Source organism: Poecilia formosa, unplaced genomic scaffold (genome assembly GCF_000485575.1).
Source record: "Poecilia formosa unplaced genomic scaffold, Poecilia_formosa-5.1.2 Scaffold42, whole genome shotgun sequence".
Taxonomy (NCBI): domain Eukaryota; kingdom Metazoa; phylum Chordata; class Actinopteri; order Cyprinodontiformes; family Poeciliidae; genus Poecilia; species Poecilia formosa.
Genome location: NW_006799981.1, coordinates 122,179 through 145,747, shown reverse-complemented (window position 1 = coordinate 145,747; position 23,569 = coordinate 122,179). Strand labels below are relative to the sequence as shown.

General features: G+C 37.6%; 1 protein-coding gene and 1 long non-coding RNA gene across 2 annotated transcripts; one reads left to right on the top strand and one right to left on the bottom strand.

Moving 5' to 3' along the window:
• Window positions 1-4,141: 4,141 nt before the first annotated feature.
• Window positions 4,142-22,359, top strand: LOC103137615 (galactosylgalactosylxylosylprotein 3-beta-glucuronosyltransferase 2-like). The gene is made up of 3 exons (XM_007551423.2): window positions 4,142-4,252; window positions 16,302-16,450; window positions 21,874-22,359. The coding sequence occupies exons 1-3, from the start codon at window positions 4,246-4,248 to the stop codon at window positions 21,958-21,960; spliced, it is 243 nt and encodes an 80-aa protein (XP_007551485.1). The 5' UTR covers window positions 4,142-4,245; the 3' UTR covers window positions 21,961-22,359.
• On the bottom strand, window positions 16,457-21,360 carry LOC107836166 (uncharacterized). Its single transcript, XR_001662024.1, has 4 exons — window positions 21,348-21,360; window positions 21,182-21,184; window positions 19,687-19,692; window positions 16,457-16,968 (listed from the first exon to the last, which is right to left on the bottom strand). It is a non-coding gene; the product is annotated as an uncharacterized LOC107836166 (long non-coding RNA).
• Window positions 22,360-23,569: the final 1,210 nt, after the last annotated feature.

The window sequence follows — 23,569 nt, the reverse complement described above, 5'->3', positions numbered from 1 at the left end:
TACTAATGCAAATCAGCCTCAGACCATCAATCGTGATTAACTGATTATTCAAATAATTGTCAACTAATTTAATAATTGAATAATCGTTAACTTGAGTACAAAGGCTAAATAAAAACAACATCTTCAGAGCAGTAATTAAGCCAAAACTGAACAGATATATATATATTATTTTGCAGTTTGGTTTGAGCCAAAGCTCTGCTGGTTTTCAAAGTGAGAGTTTGTTCTCTGCGTAAATCCAGTCAGAGATTCGGAACATGTTTGCATGCCCTCCGGCTTCTTTCCAACACTTTCTAATATTGTGTCAAACTGTGCTGGGCTGAGAAAAGACGGCATTCAAACCGGGGAATCATTAGCAGTCAAACTAGGCCTTAACTGCTAAGCCAAAATAACGATCGCACTCAAGGACTGAGCTTGGCACACATTCCTCTTTTCTTTCTCTCTGCCGCTTTCTCCCCTCTTCACTTTTGATTCCACAAGACACAGAGGCTGACATCTTTGAAAAATGACCTAAAAGCGAAAGCGTAAGGCAGACAACAGGAAAAAGAGGAGCAAGGGGAAGGATTTTAGCACCACAAGGGGCTTCAGTATTAGCAGGGAGGAAAAGGCTTCAAAGCTGTCAGTGATGCCCAAGGGCCCAAACGGCAGAGAGCGGTCGGGATGCAGAGCAGGAAACGCGATGGAAGCAGGTCGGGCTCCAATGAAATGTTCCGTTTATCCACTTCCTCTCAGCATGTTGAATGTAAAGATAAAGTCACCTGTTGATGAATGTGTTACAGCTATCATCTCTGACAGTGTGATATAAATAACTGGTAATTTCCGGGTCTTTATCAGAGCCGTACGGCAGCAATGATTGGACCTTTTCTACCTGCTGGTTCCTGTCTGCAGCCAGTCAGAACCGCCGTTCTGACTGAGCTGAGAAAATAATAAATACAATGCAAATTATAGTGTTGATGTAAATTAACTGGATTAAATATGAACAACTATGCAGTTTCAATCAAAATTTTGCTAATAAATAGGGCTGAAACAATTAATCATGATTAATCGATTACTGAAATAATAATTAACTGGAGAATATAGACTCAAAGAACGCCATTTATTGAAAAAAACAACATATTCAGAGCAGCAAGTAAGCTAGCACTGTACAACAAATATAATATTTCCCATTTAAGACTAAAAAAACTTATTTGCCTGTAAATCTCTTCTACCCAGAATTAATCAAATCTCAGAGTTTTAGCTTCACCTGATTCAGATTCTTGTATTTTACTCAAAAACCTTTTATTTTCTTATTTAAAAAGGAATTTAATTACTATTTACTTGCATTTTAATGTATTTCTAATGTATTTAACAGACTAAAGTGGTTAAGAGCAAAATCTGTAGAATGTGGCATTTTTTTTAGTCCAATTAATAGAATAATCATCAGAATAACCGATAGATTAAAATAATCACCATGAAAATACTTCTGTAATAATTTTGGGGCTTTTAACAATATTTTTGACAAGTTCAGTTCAAGAGTGGATTGATTGTTAAGCCAGTCTTGTTTATTAGATTTATATGGACATATATTGTATTTAATTTAAGAATCAAAGTAATAAATTATTAGTTTTAGTAGTTTAACAACAGAATGACACAGCTTTTGGCAGATTTATTTTTGCTCAACTGAGAGCAAAAGCATCTCTTACAGAAGCCTGATTACTTCTGATGTAATTGAATTTAAATATATATTTTGGACGATATGTATATTATTGACCCTGTGTGAGAAAATCACCCAGGTCCTGTTAAAACTCAAAAAATTAAAAGTAATATTTACACTTCTGATGATTTGACCTAAATGTTTAAAATCCAGGCATGTTTAAACGTTTTATTTTTAAATATTAGATTCAAACTGCTCCTATTATTTTTAATGAAATCACTACCACATTAAAGTGGAGCCTGAAAAAAAAAATAACATTAAGCTTGTTTGGATTTGTTAAGCCATAATTGATAAGCTGATAATAAAATATTAGGTTTCAGTGTGATGTTTTAGGAAACGGAGTCTTTTGCAGCTTACCTGACTCACCTGAGTTCAGTTTTATTCCTGATGCTGTGGACTGAATAGCTACTTTGCTGGAGGCGTGCATCGTTTCATTAGCCTGTAAATTACAGACTGAGATCATTTCCCAGTAATGCTTCAACCTTTCATTGACCTGAATGGAGACATAATACTTACAGAGCTGTCATAAATCTAAATGCTACAAAAATTAGCATAGAGATGATTTAATAAGACATTTAATTACATTAAGGTTGAGATCCAATCAACCAACTTTGTTACATATAAAAAGATTACAGATGCCTCAATAAGACATACTTACACTTGAACCAAGATTATTAAAGAATATTAACCCATAAAATGAAGAATTAAATGTATAATTAATCATTGAAAAAACTCACAAAAGGTACAAATGTTTTTTTTTTTCTCTACAAACTGTTTTTAAAAAGTTTTGAATATTGCAAATACCCTAACTGATTAAAACTCCAGCACTAATTCTGGAGTTTAATCAGATTTTTAAAAACACAAAGTAAACGGTTTAAATAACTTTATCTGATTCAGGCTTCACTTCTGCTCCTGCAGTTACCAAATTATTATCTCAGCAGAAAGAAGGTGGGTTGCCGGAAAATATGTTTTCAGGTGTCAATTTTGACAAAAATGTTAAATTTAAATGTTAAATTTTTTTTTATCTCAAACTCAGATCTCAAATTGATGATTGATTCTGTCAGACTTGGCAGATTAAGAAGTTTTGAAAGGTTTTCTTATTTTTCTTACTGAATCCACCCAGCTTGGCTGTCAGAGAAGGAGGAATCAGGAGGGACTGATCAACCAATCAGAGGGAGAGTTGGGGTAACACAATATCTAGGTTGGGTGTTTCAACATTTTACCCGGAGAAAAGAGACTCTTCAGTTGTTTCTGTGCGTCACACATGTATTTTTTAAGTAAATACCTATATTTATTTTCAGAGTGTTTCAGGCGTCAGACAGTTGTTTGGGAGGTCGACCAGATCAGTGCCGTAAATCCACGTGTTGTGCTTCATTTCTACTCAGTGATGCAGTGCTGCTGTCTCTTTGTCATGAGCGACAGGCTGCAGGCGGTTTGAGTGAGAGATGAGATGCGGTATCTAAACGACTGAACCTCAAGGCGGGCAGCTCGGACTGGAAAATGGAATAACACACACACGCACACACAAACACACATGAAAGCATGGCTATTATTGTGGGGACTTTCCATCGACTTCCATTAATTTCCACAGCCTTATCCTTATCCTTATCCTTATCCTAACCAAAACTCAATTCACACCTTAGTCCTAAATCTAACCCCTGACCCAAAAACAGCGTTTCCCTTTGTGGGGACCAGGCTTCAGTCCCAGTGAGTAGTGAGTCCCAATAACGTCGTATGTATCAGGCAAATGGTCCCCATAAAGTATTAAAAACAAACGCACATACAGACACATGCACATGTACACACACACACAAACACACACACACACACACACACGCACACACACACACAAACACACACACACACATAACCTACTGATCCCACACAGTCCAGCCCATCACCCACCCACTAAATTTGTATCTCTCGCTCTCTCCTCGTCTCATTTTCCGTCGCGCTGCCGGTGGCTGTGTGCAAATTCACTTACTGTGCAAATGGAAAGCAGATCTGCACCGTACAGTTTCATTTGGTCTCATATTCCTGCTGCAGGAGAGTCTCTTCATGCTGCTCTCCAGCACGTTTCAGATTAGATTAGAGATTATTCATGCAAACTGATGCACAAACAATTCATTCCAGACTCACTCTCACTGTTGCATCTCACTATCAAGGCTTGTGTCGTCCGCTTTGGGTCGGATGTTGTGCAGAAACTTTAACTAGAAGCTGAGTTTGAATGTTCAGAACATCATATTTTTAATTAAATCAGTTTTAGCACGAACAAACATCTTCTTCCCAGAAGGAGGCGGATAGATTGAGATTTTTTTTGGTGCTATTTCTGAATAAATCATAAATGAGAAATGTCTTTACCTTTCAGGAAAACCAATTTTCAGGACTGATTGCTTCTCATTTTTCTCTCCTTACAGATGCGAAGCACTCGAGGTGTTTCTGTTTGGCCTGTGGGATTTGTGGGTGGCCGAACATATGAGCGCCCCCTGGTGTCTGGGGGCAAAGTGGTTGGTTGGTACACTGGCTGGAGGCCGGATAGACCCTTTGCTACTGACATGGCAGGTAAGAAGCAAAATGGAGAGATAATGAGACTGACTTTTTCTGCCTCATTGGAAGAAAAATGTCTTGTGTTTCAGGTAACAAGATGCTAAGAAGTGATTATATATTCAATATCTAACCTCAAATATTCAATGTAATTCAACACAGTTGTTGCTAAAGGCAAAGTAGCTCTCAGGGTGCATTCACACCAGCCTTGTTTGGTTCGTTTTCGTCAAATGCTGGTTTGTTTGGCGATGTGTGAATTCGCAATCAAAGTCTGATGTAAATCAAAAAAGCAAACTCTTGCCACCTAAGAACCTGGATCTCGGTTTGGTTGAAGTGAAACTGGTGCAGTTTGAATGCAGATGTGAACACCAAGTGGACCAGAAACCGCTCCAAAAGCAGGAAGTGGACTACAGCGCAGGGTATTGTGGGTAACTACAACCAAAACAAACGCGAGAGTCCAGCGCTAGCAAGAGAAATGACTTGAAAGGCAAATATTTTGTCTTTCGTAATGATAAAATTCTCTTTTGTCATTACAAAAGACAAAAGATAAATCCTACAACCCCTAAAATTTGACGCCATTTTTGTTCACATTTTGGAAAAGAAAAACGGAACAAAAGTTTCATTTTTGGTTCCAAATCGAACCGGACTGTCAGGTGTAAAAACATCCTCAAACATGGTTCTGGAGAAATTTTGCTGCCATTCAGGTTTCCAGCAGCCAAACAACAGAATCTCAGTCAGTTTTGCCTTGATTCCTTTCTTTTCTGTAATAAATGTCCAGCTATGATTCGTTTTATCATCCCATTGATGACCCAACTTCATTTGCCTCCCTTTCAACTCTAAATACTGTGAACTCCAATGACTGCTGGAAAGGACAAATGTTCATTCTTGTTGGTTGTGCAGGAGGCTCTACTTATGCTTTTCAAAGATGCACAGCTGTACAATTTTGCATTTGTTTGTAGCCATTTTGACGCTTGAGTGTAAGCGCCAAGTCGGGGGGTGTGGCCAGCAGCCACGTCTTTGGATTTAAAGCAACAGGAGGCCTTCAAGCAGCTCATAGGAAGAACTGAGAAGAGTAAACTCTCTCCACCAAATCTAAGAATGATTTGGTGCAAGCAATGTAACAAACATGTTTGGTAGACATATCCTAACCCCTTCAAGGAAGCAAAATAGGTCACAGTTGCTCTAGAGCAGGAAACTCTTGTTTCTACAGAGCTGATCATACTGATCATAGACACCTGAACATGTTGTAAAATGTGGGAGATAAATTAGAAACAAGCCAGTTTCTTCATTTTAACTTTCTAGTCCTTTACTGAAAATAAAACCATTCTTTCTTTTTCAAGTTCTCAGGACTCGTCGATTGAACAGCTGAAATCAGACTGAATATTTTTGATTTGTTTGCTGCCAGCTGGGGAAAAACAGATACTGAGTTGTGCTCTCTCCTTCCTAGCATGTCCACACGAATCACGCTGCTTTCTATTGAGCTGCTATTTTCTTTTCATGGATTAATTTGCCATAAAATGAGATCTGATCTTTCCAATTAAATGTTCCAACTGTTACTCCTCCACAGAGGAGCTGCTGCGCGTCTTTGCTTCATAGTTTATTCCTCTGATGAATCACTAGGCGGGATTCAAGAGCCTCGCTTAATAAAACGGTGCTGATAAGCGACAGAGTAAACAGTTTCAGGATAACTGATTGTGAAAAATCCATCACCTGATCATGTCTCTTGCTTCAGCGTTTAAAAATATCTCATCAAACACAGAAACGGTTAGAAAGTATTTGAGTTTTTGAATAATATTAAATAAATTATGACATTACTAAACAATTTACAAGAATCAAATCTGAATTTGTAGATTAAAATATATTCAGGAAGGGCTGGTTCTAAAGTTTAGCAGATGCATTTGATCCACTAGCAAATTTTGTCATCAGGTTTGCACACATTTCAGCAATCATTTTGGTCCTTTTTTTGTTTTCTGCACTGCTGCTTTCCAAATCAAAGCTTCAGCTCACTGCACACACCTACAGGATTGAAACTCAGACATTTCTGAGATTCAAAAGTCCAAAATTTGCAAGAAAAACTCAAACTGGGAATTTTATGAGTGTCAGAAGTTGAAAACATTCCACAATTGGAAATGTTTTGAGCTTTAAAATTCCAGCACTTTCAACCTTTGAAGCTCAGAATTTTCCAAGTTTCTTTTAGAATTTTTCTGGGATTTATCTCAACATTTCTGACATTTTGTCTTGCCAAATGTTGACTTTTGGAGCTCAGAAACTTCAGTGATTTTTTTCTAGAAAATTTCTGAGATTTTCTGAAAATATTAGATTTTTTTTGTGGAAAGTCACTCTTTTTTACAATAGCCCTAATATGCCGTCACATGTACCTGCCGTCCTTTGACAGATCTTTGATTTTGTTCTTAGCAGTGGAGAGACTAGAATAAGGAAAAATAAATCTGCTAAGATCAGAAGTATCTTTAATCGACTGATTGGTTGTGGTTTGTGTTTAAGACATCTGGTCAATCTCTCTGAGTTCTGAGAACAGACACTTTTTGTTGTTTCTTTTTACATAGATGTCTTTAAAATTGTTATTAAAAGTGCTTTGGACAGATTTAAGGATGTAATCATTCTTTTTTTAAATAGCATCAAACAAATAAAAAGTACATTTATGACAAAAAAAAACTATACAATTTCGTCTATCTACTAATTGGTGAGATGAATTAAAATACAGTAGTTATTTTTCTTGCTTTCGACATAAGAATCTAATCAAACTCCAGAATAATGAATACCTGGACCAGACGTTGCACACAGTTTTTAAAAAACTTAACTTACAGTGCTGACGACCAAAGAAAAAGATGAAGCACATGGATCCATCAATCTGTTTGCACCTCCTTTGTAAAAATCCAATCAGCGTCTCTCCAGCCTAGGAGAAGGTAATTCATCACACTGACCAAATAACAGCGCAGCGTCCGTCGCCTCTCGTTATTTCTCCTCACTATGGGCTTTTTTGGGGGGGAGCAGTGGATGGTTAGAAAAACTAGAGTTGAAAAGAAAGGAACATGACAGAGCAGCAGAGGTGGATTCAAGTGGCTTTGGCGTGTTTTTCTGTGTTTTCTTACCCAACTGCATGCTAGCACGCTAGCAGTTCTTATCCCTCCATTTTCTCTTAAATCGTCCCTAACCTCACAATGTGCACCATAATTATGCCCCTTTATTTTGCACTGCTTTGTGTAATTATATAGTCAATTTGTTATGCAAGGATTTACTGCTGCGGATGCGTTAAGATGTTTGTCTTTCCCTTCATTTTTTTATTTTTATTTAAATTTTGCAAAGACAACGACGTCTGCGAAGAGCAAACAGCCCAAACTTTATTCACTCCTAAATTATTATTCATTGGATTTACAATGGGGTGTCTGCAGAGCCCTCAGCGAGTGCCAGTCCGTGTCTTAATAGCATTGTGTTATACAACGCTGCATTGTTAGCAGACCACTAAAGCCTCCCATCCACTGCTCTGTCTCATTTATCCAGACACAATGGAGCCTGCACAATTACGGTGTGGAGTACTATTCACCTCAGTCTGTATGGGTTTCTCTAATTGTGCACACACACACACACGCACACAGCAGAAGAGACGCTAATACACACCTGCAGTCGCTTGAATTGAGACAAGAGGAGGATGTACACATGAATATGCAGAAAGCATCCAGTTAAATAAGAGCTTGTTTTACAGCTGGAGACAAACGTGTGTGTGAAGATGGAGTAAAAACAAAGCGCAGGTTTTGTGCAGGAACATGCACAGCAGCACAGAGAGGCTTGTACCTTCGTTGAAGTGCTACTTGTGGCTTGGGAGTGCTTTCAGGGATGGGGACATGAAAGTGTTTAACCCTGAGTAACCCCAGTGTTTATATCCTGATGCTGCGATGGCGAGACGGCAGGAGCAGAGAGCAAACTGTTATCAGAGTGGGAGGAGAACTTAGCAGAAAAACAACATGCGTGGGTCAAAACCTCACATCCTAATGTGTATATTTATGTTTTGTTGTCCACAGTTTGAGGCTTTTCAATTTTAGGGTGAGATAAAGCAAAACATGCATTGGTTTGGGATTTTGTTCATTTCCAGCTGCTTCCACTTTCAAGCTAACATCTTTTCTGTTGTTTCCCGAAGGTGTTTCATTTACAAAAAAAAACATTGAACTTCTCAGAAAAGCAACAGTGTTGGGAGAAAATCCTTAACCTCGTTGTTCTGATACTTGTTAAATCCTGCAGAACATTTCAGGTTTTATTTGTGTGTCCTGAGTCACAGCTGTATGGCACTACATATCAGACAGAAAGCTTCACAGAGATTCAGGACAGCAAACATGTTGTTGTTGTTCGGTGGGACAGGATCTGCTGCCAGCAAGGTCAGTCCTATCTGAATCAGGTCATTTTTGTTTAAAAAAAGCTCTAGAGGGGCGATGGGACGTCTCCATCCCTGTCCTCTGTCAGTGCTGTTGCTAAAAACCTTTAACTTCTCACCTGATTTTCTTACATCAGGAAACTTTTGGCCTAAATGAGCTTTATTCAGCTTCACCAGGTGAATTTGAGTCAGATTGTGCAAATGTGATTGACAGATTCCTGCTGCTTAAAACAGCAGGTTATCATTTATGTCCAAACAAATGATTAAATTCATCTTTTAGATGCACCTTGTTGTGTTAATGTTTGTTTTTCTAGAAATGGAAAGTATTTTACTAATTCCATACTCTTACTTGTATGGATGCTTTCTTTCTATTTTGCTCCATTTATTCTCAGTTGCTTTAGACAGTGCTACCTCTGTGTTTCACCATAATAATTTACCTTTCTATTTGCCTTGATAGCCAGTTAAGTAAAGCTTTTAATGTCAGCACAAAATTGCTGTATTTTTAGGAAAATGGGTAGCCTATTGTCAGAGTCAGTCTCCAGCCAAGTCTGGTGTTGGGGTAAGATAGATAAATAGATAGATAAATATTGCAACCATTATATATATTAAGAAAGTTTATAGACTTTATTTCGAAAAGATGAGGAAATAAAAAGAAAAAAGAGGATTCTGTAAGCATTCTCTGATCCAAAAATAATTTTGCAATGCAAGTTTAAGCAAAAGCACAATTATTTTTTTTATATATAGCCAGCTATTGCTAAAATAACAAAAGAGTTTATTATTACTACAATCACTGTTTTTCTTACAAATTATATTTCTATGTGACAAATACATAATTTACTTTTAAGTGTAGTAAAATAAAACCAGTAAAACCAACCATTTTTTAAACTAAATAGCATAGCTACTTTTTAAGCTAACTAGCTAGTTAGCCAGTTAGCTTAACATATAGCATATATTGGTAACATATATTGGTAAGAAACTAGGCATGCTAGCTATAAAACAACAACAACAAATTATTTCAAGTAATAAAAGTGACATCACAGCTTTCAAATAATACTAAAAGCATGGCTAATGAAGCAACTATTCACACTTAAATTACTTTATTTTTTGGAGTATAGATGCTTAGAAACAGACTGTTTGGTTGATATAAATACTTCAGGTAAATCAAACAGAAAATAAGGTCTATATTGCTGACAAGTATGAAAAAAGAACTAAATGTTTACCTAATGAGAAAATCTTCAAACTGCACTCAAAAAAAGCAATAAAAGACGTTTTTTTAAAGGGGACATGTTACACATTGATCAATTAAATGATTGGAACATAATGGTACAGTAACAAAATGAGACTATTTTATTTTATATAATTCCAGCTCACATTGTGTTTAGAATGTGCTCTTTACTTTTTTAATTACTTTCTTTCTTCATTTATTAATGCTGATTGTATTGCAGTTTGTACATAATATGAACACTGAATGCTGCCAGTCAAGCACCACGTTCAGTTTTTAACAGCTGGTCACAGGGGGATCAGTGTGGTGAGTTTTCTTGAACTCTGGCTTTGTTTTTCTGCTTGATTTTGTTTTAGCTGGTGATATCTGCATGGTTTCCATGGAGATTTGATTTTGTGTTTTTCTTTTTTTTGCATCTCTGTTGTTGCTTGTCAGTCACACTGATGGTTGGCACATGACATTTTTCTCCAGGGATTTCCTGCTGCTATTGTTGCTGTTTCAAAAACAAAAATACCAAAAATGGATCCAGTTACCGTCCGTTCCTCGGATTGTGTTGGAAGATTTTCCTGAACTGCAGGAATGGAATCGCTGTTGTGTTGAATGACACCATCACACAGGTTATGCTTGAAAAGCATCTTTAAAGGTGACCTATTATGCTTCATTTGACATGTTAGAATTGGTCTTTAGGCAAAACAAAACATGTCCATTACATTTTTAGCACAAACTCATTCTTAGATAATGAGATTTCAGTCTGCTCAGTTCTGCCTATAAGCTGTGTTAGGGCCTGTTGTCACTTTAAATCCAAATAAACTGCTGCTATTGTACAATTATGCAATTATACAACTGTACATCTTTGAAAAACATAAGTAGAGCCTCCTGCACAACCAACAAGAATGCAGCAGGTGGTTCCTAGAAAACAAAACAAAACTTTTCCAGCTGCCATTGTACAGTGGCTAAACCAGCTAGCCAAATGTGCTGGAACTCAGCTTGGGTTGCTAGGTGATGGGCGGAACTCAGCTTTGGTTGCTAGGTAACGGGTAGTGTCTGCTAATTTGTGACGTTACATTCTGAAAGTTTTTGAAACGGCTCATTTTCCAGACAAAAACATATCAACTTGTTGCCAAAATATGCCTGGGTGGGTTATTTTAAGTGATTTTTCTGTTTTTAGAAGCAGTAGTGACACAAATGGAAGTACAAAAACCTGCAAAATACAAACGTCTCCTTTAAAATCAGCAGATGAACATGTCACGCTGAATAGATTAACTTGTTTTTTTGTATTAGCTTCTCAACTAAAAACTTATCAAAGTTCAATAACCGTAAGGGAGACAGAAATGAAGACTGGCTGCTGCTGTGCATGTAAATAAAGAGGATAACAGTGAGATTTTTGCTGCACTGAGGCCTTAGGCGTCGGGTTACACAGCAATCAAGTTGAGATCAACCAGCAAAGCCTGTGAGGATGTGCCAGGAAATATTATTACCCCGGCAATCACCTTGTGTGTTCACTCATCTTCAACATACATGTACTCTTTAAGATGAAGTGGTATTCATAATCACTCAATGTTTTTACACAATGTATATTTTACTGGAATCTGACAAAGTAATGCATTATAGAGCATAAATGCGATAATTTATAAATCTGGAAAGCGTGGTGAGTTCATCTTTTCGTAAATTCACCATGTAAAATTTCTTCCTATTCTTTACTGTAATACAGCTAATAATCAGAATGGAGGGAGAATGTCTGATAACATCAATTTCTGAGCCCTGCAACATTATTTAAAACATCAATGAGCTTTGATCCAAACCTGTCTTTTGCAGCTCCTATCAGTGTTGCATTTATCTCCATCCATGACAAGCTTCTCTGTTCCTGTTGGGAAATGTTGGAATGACATGACATGACATGACAACAATAAAATAAATCAGGATGATGCGTCGTATGAGTTTTCTGCCACATCATGCAGCCTAAAAAGTTCATTTTTATTCTGACCAGAACATCGTCTACTCTTCTCCCTTATAGTTTGTTTTGTAGCATCAACTTGCTCCCACTAGTGTAAATTATTATAAGCAGTAAGATAAGTTTCACACACTGAGCAGATCAACAGAATAAATCAATTTGTGGACGTGCCAGAACTTTCTTCATCTGAACAGAAACAAACCGAAGTAAATATTTTTTCTACCAAAAGAGGAACAATTTAGATTCAACACAGCTTCAGTTATTATAGCTAGAAACTAATGATCAACCCTGAAATCCGGACACAGTGATGGACTCAGACGTGAACCTTCAAAAACACATAAAGACAGTTTCAAAGTTGGCCTTTTATCACCTGAAGAACATTTATAGTCCCAACAAGATCTTAAAAAAATCTTTAAAAAATTAATGCGTTTATCTTTAGTCACATTGATTACTGCAACAGGCCTGCCTAAAAAAATCAGTCAGACAAATGCAGATGATCCAGAACTTTTCACTAAATCTATGAAAATATCACCCCAGTTCTAAAGTCCTTACATTGTCCTTAAACTTGCGTTGTTTTGTGGCAAACTGCAAAGAAAATCTCCACATTTTTGGAGCACCTAACCACTTGTTACCACAAAATTTCTGCATCTGAAATCTGGATCCCAGAAGGTTTGATACTGAATTTAAATTACAGACAAATGGACTCTGTAAAAGCAGCTGGTTTATTTAGGATCATGAGAGTGAAAGGGGATGGATTTATATTTAATCCCCATCTAAAAATGCTTGTAACTGTCTATTTTTAAAACATACGTAAAAGAGAAAAAGTCTCAAAGTGTGTTAAAGGCAAAGGAATAAAAAAATGTTTTACGTAGAGTTTTAAATACCGATCTGCAAACAGGCTAATGTGTTTCTGGTTCTTCGGGTCAGATGCTGTTGGTCGGAGTAATATGTGCTTCAGCATCTTATTTGCTCGCTGGTTTCAGGTTAGCAGTGATCTGTTTCACCGCAGTTGCTTCCAGGTGAGAAGATGTTTATCTTGTAATTGCTCCCATATCTGTTTGCTCCACCTAAGCTGCATCGTATATCTCTGTGACAAACCTGCAGTATCACACCCAGAGCAGTAATAACCCTGACACCAGCATGGCCTAATAACTCTGTGGGTGTTATACACGTTTAGATTTGTATAGATGTAGCCCTTCTTTGTTTGTCTCAGGTCCAGTAGGTTGACTTCACATTCAGGTTCACCATATTTATTCTAACAAACAGGAAATCAAGTAGGTGGTTAATTTCAAACCAGAAACTTGAGCACATTAATAAAATAAAATAAATAACCCCAAGCAAACTACTAAGCAATATCTCCCTGTGAGCAGTTAGCAGCAGTTAAAATTTGTAAAATTAAACGTAGCTAAAATTGTTTAAAATGTATACAAAACGTAGCAAAATTACTCGTGAAACACTGTATATTATCAAATTTGTTTAAAACATGTTAAAAATATAATACTTGTCAAGAATACACAGAGCTGATTCTAATACATACCACAGTTACCGATGGCAACAGAAAAAAGGGGGCGGAGCCGTCAGTTGCTGGTTGCTAGGTAACCACCAACTGCCAAGAGCAGCAACAGAACTTCATACCCCAATAAATGTCTGGAGAAACAACTTGCTGACCAAACAAAATAAATCCAAACAACAAACAAACACATTTTGACAAACTTTACATTTATAATATTGTAAAATTAACAACAAAAAAAGACACCAAGTTCAGTCAAAAAAGGTAAAACTTAGTAACTAGTAATTTCACTCTTAGGGTTTCTTTCCCAGCAGAGTGTTGCAGCTGGAGAGATGTTTCTCAGAGGGGGGGAATTTAATCGCTGATGCACCAGTTGCAGCAGGAAGCCACCCACCAATAATCTGCATGAATTAATATTCACTAATTGTGCTGATACTGTATGCCAAGCTGCTTTTTGAGAAATATCCACAAATAGACTGTAGTAGTAGTAATGCTCTGAACCAGAAACTTTGACATCCACGCTCTGCTGGAAATATGGAGCTGAATAAATTATTTACCTTAACCAGAATAATTCAGCATTTTCTGCAATCAGAAAATACACTTTTACCAATAATTTACTAGAACTTGACTGATAAAGTCCTGTTGTATCTTTTTTCTTTATTTTTATTCACCAGTTAATGTATATAACATAAACATCACAAACTATTTAAAAAAACCATAAAAATAATACTAAATACATGCATACATATAAATAAACTTATAAATATTTTATATAAAATAATAAGAAAATAAAACTAATAAAAAACAGCCATCACAATCTTTGATAACTCTTTGAAGCATCTAAATTAATGAGTTAAAACAACATTTCCTTTGGGATTGATAAAGTATTTTTGAATTAAATTAAATTTGAAAAGAGAGGTATTGATCTACAAAATAAATAACTGGATAAGAAAATGAACAAAAGCAACAAAAATAAAATAAACAAGAAACAAAAGCAAAGGAAGCAAAATGCATTTTAATAAACACATGGTGTCACAACAAAAACAATTAAATTGTGGGTTGGAATCTACTTTAGTTTTTTTATGATTTGCATTATTATTAAATAGGCTACCCACATATTTTGGCTAGAAGTGGAAAACAGAGAGAGAAAGTAAGTAAATAAATAGATAAATAAATCAAAGCGTATGCCAGAACAAAGAATAAATACCCAATAATAAGATCTTATCCTTTATTTATTTATTCTTTGCTACGTTGCATCTCTTCATTTTATTATTCTTAATTAGTATTTCAATGTGGCTAACTTTCATCTGATCAGTCCTTTTTCTGTTTATCAGAACTGGACATTAAAAGCCTTTTTTTTAAACTCAGCAGGTGGTCGGCGGCTTAGCTTTGTTTTTAGATGGTCCTTTGGGGTTTCACTGTAAACAACCGATGCTTCTGTTTACATCTTATGATGCGTATCGCACAAACTCCTTCTGATTCAGTCAGTTTCCCTCCCTATAAAACACAACTAATTCTTCTCAGGCACTCAAAATGAAATCGTTTATTTTCTTTTTTTTCCTGCTCTTCAGTTTAGGGTTCACAGTGGATCATCTCACCATTCTTATATTTCACCAACTCTCTCTTTTATTTCACCATCTCTGTGGTCTTCCTCTTCCTCAGGCATCTGGATATCAAACATCCTTTCATTTTATACAAGCTGGTGTATTTATTTAGACAAAAAAAATCCGCTTGAGCTGATTTAGCAACATTATAGACAATCAGCAGGTAAGATGACCTGAAAGTCTAATAATTTTAAGATGTTAAACATTTGAAAGTTTGAGATGTCTTTGTATCACCGGCCGCTTTATTAGGTACACCATGCTGGTATGAGAGACTCTTTTTCCTTTCAGTCTTTGGTTCATAAAGGTGTTGGAAATATTAATTTTTGGGGTTTTAGTCCACATAGAAAGGACAGCTTTGCACAGTCAGATTTATTGGCCCTATATCTATGATAGATGCTCCACAACATGATAAATCTGGTGACTGTGGAGTCCGTTGGAAAACAGTGAACTCTAACAGATTTATGAAATTAGTCAAAAGTTATTTAAAGGGGCAGTAACATGTATTTTCCAGGCACATAGTGGCACCTTATAGCACAATCTATGTTCATGGTCCAAAACCCAAAATATCACAGAGCATACAGCTTGTCACAGCTTGTTACAGGAGGAATTAAGTAAAGAAATCTACTGAAACATCTCAGTGAACAGCGCAGCCTTAAAGTCTGTAAGCTAAGTGAGAGAGAATCAGCACATGTGAAATTATAACTTCTGGCCTTGAGGTCAGCTGACACATCTGATGTGTGAAGGGCGAGTGAATTTGTGTCAAAACATGGTGTCAGAAGTTATTGTCACACAGGAAATATGGTCAAATGAGCTCAGAAAAAAAGTTAAATATTGCAAAATAATTTTACATTTTCCATTCTTACAAAAAGTCAAACAACTTTTTAAAATTAATAAACACTAACCCTTTCTGACGTTTCAAAAATGTTCAGTTGCAACAACTTTTTTTTAAATGTGTTTATAATAACATTGCCTCAAATAAAAAGTCACTTTTGACTTGAAGTTGGGGGCCACAGAAAATCCGTCCGCGGGCCACATGTGGTCCCCAGGCCACACGTTGGACACCCACAAGAGGTGGAAAAAAATGTGCCTTTTTTCCTCAGTTTGTTTCCTTTAATTGTGACTCTAATCTCACAATCTAATTTATTCCTCTGCCTTCAATTATACCCCTGCTGGTGATTTCTCCCCAGTCGTTTCTGCTCCCTGGAGCAGTCGCCGCTTCATCGTCCCCTTTGACCCCGTCTCATCTAAACCACAATTATCACAGGACGGCGGCCGACGCCTCGCTGTAACTGGATTTCCCGTAGGAACGTTAATGAACACGGTTTTCTGCTGTGATCCTGACGGGCCGGTGATGTTCCTTTTATCCAAGATGGCTGACCTCCTCGCTCTTCCTCAGGCTTCTCGGTGAACCTCCAGGTGATCCTGGCGAACCCGCGGGCGCTCTTCAAGAGGCGGGGCTCCCAGCCGGGGATGCAGGAGTCCGACTTCCTGAAGCAGATCACCAAGGTTTCCGAGCTGGAGCCCAAGGCAAACAACTGCACACGGGTCAGTAACCTCTGTTTCCACGGCAACAGACTTTAAAAGCGGTTTTGGATTTCGGGCGTTTATGCAGGTCAGGAATCCTCACGGATGGAGTCAGGAAGCCTTTTTCCATTTAATACTGGAAAAATGTTGAGGCAAACTTTCTTCCAGATAAGAAAAAAAGAACGTTAGTAATTTATGGATCATCTTTAAGCTTTTTACATTGAATTTGGAGAATATTTATATGTAACACATGGGGCTAAAACGATTAATTGGATTAATCGTGATTCATTTAAGTAATCGTCAGCTTAGTTATCGATTAATCATTAAGTGCAGTATGCAAACTCAAAAAAATGTACCAAGTACATTTTGTAATCCAAAAAATAATAATTAACAGATCAGCTTTACATTGTATTAAAGTTGAGCTAAGCATAAAAGTCTGACCTTTTCACCTGTTAGAAAATTTCTACAAATATTCACTAAAGTAATGTTGTTATTGTATTTTAGACAATAAAATGTTTATTTTCTTATTTTAAAAAGATCTGGAATTATTTGTCTATTTGTATTTTTGTGTATTTCTAATATATAAAATAACTTTTGGTGGTTAAATAAAAAATCTGCAGGATGTGTCCATGTTTTTATCCAATTAATCAATTAATCGTCAGAATAATCAATGATTTATGAATGATTTATTACTGAAGTAATCACTGGTAACGTGTTTGCAGAAGTCTGTCTTTTCACCTGTGTTATGGTCTGGCTCTTAAACCATAACAAATGAAAGGGAAGCATCGGTTATTATCACCGCTGCTGGATTCTTGAATAACTGTCCAGACGGATCGTTTGTTATTTCATCTGAGCTGATGTGACGTTAGCTGAGCAGTCCGTGCAAAAACACAACAGGTTTTTGCTTTAACTTTTCCAACTAATATAACTCTCTTTGCATTAAATGAGTCTGCAATCTGATCATCTTTTAAAAAAAACAAAGTGTGTCACTGCCAAACTTCCAGGTTTAACATGTTTCTGGCGCTGTTGGCACTTATGAAAGCGCCGTCATAATAATGGCAGCGGTAACCAACCACTAGGCATCTCTCCTCACTATTGACAGCGTGAGTCATGCTATGAGCTACTGGCACAATCTAAACATAGACCCACACCGGCTGAATTGAACAGAAATGGCAATGTGGCTCCATCAATTCTTGTTGTGCGCTCAGACAGCTCGGATCGATGCAGTTCATCTGAAGTCACCACAGGCCCTGTTGGCACTTGGCTTTATAAGGCCACTCATCCTCTTGACAGCCATCACAGAGCTGACTTACAGGACTGTTTGTGAGAAATGGATCCCATTATGGCTTTTTTCTTTTTCTTTCAAGCAACAAATGAGCCAAACGTGATGACTGCCTGCTGCTGCTCCAAATGTGTGCTGATGCTGGGAGATTAAAGAAAATTCTGGATTTCTCAGGATATTTCATTGCTTATTCAAAGTCTTACTTCAAACTCCAAGGAAAAGCTAACATTTTCACACAACCTTTCTCCTTTAAAGGGAAATTACAGCCAGATGCTGTACATCAACAATGCGTGTCAAACTTGATAGACAGCGCTAAGACCCGCCTCCTGGCTCTGATTGGTTGTTTTTAATCAGAAGCTGTGCATTTCTTCAGACAATAGCAGTGCAAGTAGCAGAAGGTGGAGGATTTGATATTTCACAGGTTTTACGTAAAAACTTTGTCAAATTTAAGTACAGTAGCTTTAATCACCCATTCAGGGAGAGGAGTTCACTGCCAAAAGAGAACTAAATGTGCAGGGATTGCTGTTTTAAGAGAGGAAAAGGGTTCATCACCTTGTTTCTGTCTCCCTCCTCCTTTACCAGCACCTGTCCTTCCACAATCTACAGGAGGCAGCCCTTTTCACCACCAATCACAAAACGGAAAATCAAAATTTCCTGGTTCGCCGTACGCGAGCAGGACACACTGCAAATTCCTGGGTGGTTACCAGTAAACGTTTCCTGCTGGGGATAGAATAAAGACCCCTGGAGCTGCTGGATCATCGTTTCCAGCTGGCTGCTGAAAGCATCGCGGAGATGCCATACTGCTGAGTCTAATACAGGCTAATAACACAACGAGTCATTAGCACACAGGAGGGATGCATTCATCAGATCACAGATAAAACAGCACGACATCATTTGTGTATACATGTAAGGTAACACCTGCTATTATTATTTATTCAGAGGTCCAGAAACACTGATAGTGAATCCTGATCTACACTAAATAACAGATGAATTGAAGTAATTCTGTTTTTAGTGTCTTTACACTTTAAAAACGTCTGGTTGACAAAACATCCATCACCCCGCTGTTAAAATGAACTATGTGATTCTTTAATTAATCAGTAAAGTACAATAAAATATTCATTAATATTCTAACAAGAATTCATGGATGGATGGATGGATGGATGGATGGATGGATGGATGGATGGAACCTAGCCAAAGTTTTATGTCTACTGATTTTGGCCTGAATCTCTTGAACTTATTGGCCTTTTTGATGCCTGAATAATTTCTGAATTGAATCTAGAAGTTTTCACGTAAAAGCATTAAATGTCCAGCAAACGAGTTACATTATTTAATAAACAGAAACATCAAAGCAGTTCCAGGAAACTTCCTCAGATACAAAAAGGTTTTGGTTCTTCAGCGTAGTTGTTTCTCTGAAATCGTTTTTAGCATTTTAAACTGTGTGACTCCAGTAACATGGCGCTGCTCCCCGCTGCTACAACACGCTAGCTCTGAGCTACCTGGGTTCCGATCACAGAGCCTTGAGCCCGACCTTGACGCTGTCGGGCAGTGATGCTCATCTGACGGCCGGGTCGGTGTCCGGGAGACGGCTGACAAGAGCCGCGATGTAGTTAGAGCGGGACAGTAATGGCAACAGACAGCAGTGACAGGACAAGAAAGGAGGGGGGCAGGCAGGAACAGATGGAGACAGATGATCCCACAGGACGGAGAGGAGATGGAGAGGTGCAGAAGCTTGAGCAGGGATGGAGAGGAAGGAGATAAAGAAAGGGTGAAAAGAAAAGAGGGAGAGGAGTTCTGCTGCCATGCGAGTCTGTCCTCCTGTCGGTGTCTCTGTTTGCTGCTAAGTCTCATTTTTATTCCACTGGTGGAGCTAAATGGATCTGTGGCCAGTAGCTGGTCGGGTCTGGACGATCTGATCCGCAAAACAGCTTGAGTGCTCTTCCAAATTACGGATTAGATGTGGTCAACGTCAGGGGACATTTTACTCCACTGTAACTGAGACTGAAGATGCTGGAATCAGCAGGGATCACACAGCAATAAAACAAGGGCTGAGACTAATGATTATAGATTAAATTATCACTTATTCTGACGATTAATCGATTAGTCTGACGAATAATCGATTATTCTGGTGAGTCAAGTAATTAAGGGGTCAACAACATTAAAACAAGGGCTGAAACCGATGATTATAAGTTAAATTATCACTTATTCTGACGATTAATTTCAGGCCTATCTGCTTAACATAACATTAATACAGTGTAGTGTTAATCTGCAATTTTTCTAGAGTACCTGATTAATAATTGGACAGCAAAAAGTCTCAAAATTCTTTTTTTTTTCTTATTTTTTAACAGAATTTGAACCAGGTGAAGCTAAAAATACGCCAAATGAGTTTTAGGTATACCATGATGTTAGGGAGAATTTATTATTTTTAATATAGGTCCAAGTAGATTAGGCCCCTTGGCTGGCCCAAGGCATAAGCAAACGAAGCAGTCGCTTAGGGCTCCATGGAGGCTTGGGCCGGCCCTGTTAGGCCCTTCATCAAACCACTTTTAGTTTTACTCAGATTTTCCTTGGTGATAATCTGAAACATTTAAATGTGGGGAGAAACCAGTAAAAACAGGAGGAATGTGTGAGCTAATTTAAATAGTTTTTCACAGAAGTTGTTCAGAGTAAAATTGAAGCTGGAAGTGCAATTTACCAGAACGCATGTCATCTTGAAGGGAAAAGGTTTTTCCTACAAAATCCCCCTTTGATGAGAAGTAAAAATAGTGACCTCTCTTTGCAGAATAAAAAAACCGCCAAGCTTTTTGTCTCCATGTTGCCTGAAGGTGGAAGAAATAGATAGAAGAGGAAGGATGAGAGCAAAGCCGGGGGAGGAAAAGTGAATGTGATGAATGGAGAAGAAGTGTGTGTGTTAGACAGGCGAGCTCTGACTGCAGAATGTGCCGACCCGAACGCCGTTTCCCCCCACTGCTCTGGATCAGCGCCTTGGTAGCTGCTACATTAGCCTCATTAGAAATGCAAAGCAGGCCAATTAGCAGCAGAGAGAGCAGGAAGTGACACGTTCCACCTGAAGAAGCCCACAGAACAGACAGCATCAGTGTCCGCAGCCTGCAATAAATCACGCCTGTGTGAATCTCTGCACTTTTATAGGCTCATTAGTTATAGCTTAGGAAAGAAAAAAATGCAGATTTGAATCCAGGCTGAGTGAAACTCAGAAACTCTCCAGTGTTTCTCACCAATGAATTGCTGTGAAAATGGTTGCAAACAAGTGTGGTTAGTTTTTGATTTGATCCGTTTCAGGAGGTGTCAGACTGTTTCCCGCTGCTGCGTTCCCTATGATACAATGCTGTCTGCGCTGCGCGTCTTTTATTTGACAGATCCGGAGTTTCATCATCACATCAGGAAAGAAAGAGAGTCTCTGGTTCAAAAACATTTGTTCTCAGAGTGGAAAATATACAACTGCAAGAATATACTAACTTTATGCTGTCTCCTTGGTAATATCGCCACAGAAACATGCCGTTTTCTGGGATTTGGATCTTTTTGTATTTTGATCTAATAAAACAGAGGAAAGGAGAGTTTCTAGCTTTTCGTTGAACACAAAGAGACAGATCTGTGAAATTTATGTAAAACATAAAACACTTTATTCTATTATCAGAGGTGTGTTGGGTTCTGGTCAAAAGTTTTCATACACTCATCATGGGCCAACATGGCAGGATTATTCAACATCAAGGCATCTGTTAGCGAGTCGGATATCTGAGGCAGGAAGTGACAATATCTCCTCAAAGATAGGGCCATTGAAAAAGCGTTGACTTTTTTTCCTCATAAATCTGATTTAATCTTGTGGGATTAAAGTCAGAAATCTAAAAAAAAAAAAAAAAGCCAGAATTTTGAGAAAGACAGTTCTGATTTTGAAAAGTCATAATTCTAAGATTATAGTCAGAATTCTGGGAAAAGCAGTCAGAAAATAGAATTCTGAGGAAAAAAAAAATCAAAATTCTGAGAAAAAAAGTCAGAATTAAATAAACTGATCTCTGAGATAAAAGGGGTTATTTCGGGGGGTTGCAAAAATCACTTTTTTTTTCCATAAAAATACTCTTAGGAAGGTGGCAACATTGTTCCCAGGTAATTAAAACACTCTCATTGCCTTGTTTTCTTCCACCTGCAGGTTCTGGTTTGGCACACTCGCACAGAGAAACCGCACCTCGCCAACGAGCCCAAGCTCAAAAAAGACACCGTGGACATCGAGGTGTGACGCCGTCACACTTTCAGCTTTGGAGCGAGCGACAGCGACCTGCTTTCTGCCCAGAACGGGCGGAGACGATCCGCACAGCGGACAAAAACTCTGAGGGTCTGCATGATTCATGACTCTGCCGTCCATCCGAATGCTGCTTTTGCGAGAACTGGACTCGTCTAAAAAGAGCTGCGACATCCTGGACTTTTCTTTTTTCTTCCATTCACATCCTGCTGATGTAACAACAAAACGTATAAATGTGAAACATTGTGCTGCTGAACTGAGAAGTGCCATGCGTGTCACTTTGATTCATCGTGTTGTCAAACTAACTGTTGGACGGCGATATAAAGAGGTCAGATTGATAATATGTGACTCTGTTGTCTGTTTTCAAAGCACATATTAATAAAACACGCTCAGTTACACCGTCTGGAGAATGAGCAATCACTACTCTGGGAAGATGTTTGCGCAGACTTTTTTTAATTCAGAAAAAAATATCCACACATATAAACCCAATATTATGTTATTTAACAGATGAACAAAGTGGAAAATAACTTCATTATCACCAAACCTACATTGGATTGATATATTCTGCATGTTTTAATGGAATTGTCTAATTAGGTCTGGCAGTTAAATAGTTCCGTACATTTATCTTTAATTTCATTAGTTATGTATTGTCTATTTTATTTTTGTTTCTGCAATTTTTACAGCCTCTATATTGTGTCTGAGTTACATCGTGATGATGATTTTTCTTAGATTTAATTTGCATTACCACAATGTCCCAAAATGTTTTGATTATAGGTACATAGAAGATCAAATGTGGGGAAAAAAGAACAAAAATCTATCATAGATTACCAAAACTTACACCCATGACGATTAGGATTCAGTTTTTAAGGTGTTTTATAAAACCAGTAGATTCAGTTTTTCCATAAATGTCTCCTTTTTGCAAAGCAACATAATTGCTGCATTTAGTGATTCAATATAGCTGCAGATGTGTTTCTATAGAAAGCTGTCCGGTGTATTATTGTCCACCTGTTTGGGTAGTAAACATGTACCAAGGTCAGGCGCTACATAAATAAAAACAAAATAATGAGCTGCCACCCCAAGGAACCCTGAGTTTTATACGGTAAAAATGGGATTTTTATCCAATTCCATCGTCTCAAAGTGAGTTCCTTTCATTCCAATTCATGTCTGTTCTTCTGGATTTCCCATCAAATGACTCAAATGATCATTTCGGGTCAAATGTTTCTTTCAATCATGAAGCACAGTAAGATTAAAAACAGAAAACTTGAATTTTTGGAATAGCTGACAATAACTTCCTGCTTTAGGACTGAAAAAGTTAGATGAGAAGATGAGGAAGAAAAATAAAAACAGTAAAACGTTTAGGATTTCAGAGTCTTTATTCAAATTGAACCTCATTAAATTTGAAAGAACAAAAAAGGAGCAAACAATTCAGCACTAGAGTTGAAGGTCAGACAGAGATAAATACAGGATCCTTCCACTATATCTTTGTTTTTGATCACATAATTCACCGTTTCTCTGCACTTAGGCACCAGAAATATTAATCAGACCACAAATAAACCTGGAGGACTTTAATTTTATTGTAATGTTCACATAGAGTGCAGCAGTTATT

Bases quoted from the DNA above. Each gene is read 5' to 3' on its own strand.
- LOC103137615 (XM_007551423.2), top strand. The intron at 16,451-21,873 runs GTCAGTAACCTC...TTCCACCTGCAG, and splicing joins AGGCAAACAACTGCACACGG to GTTCTGGTTTGGCACACTCG.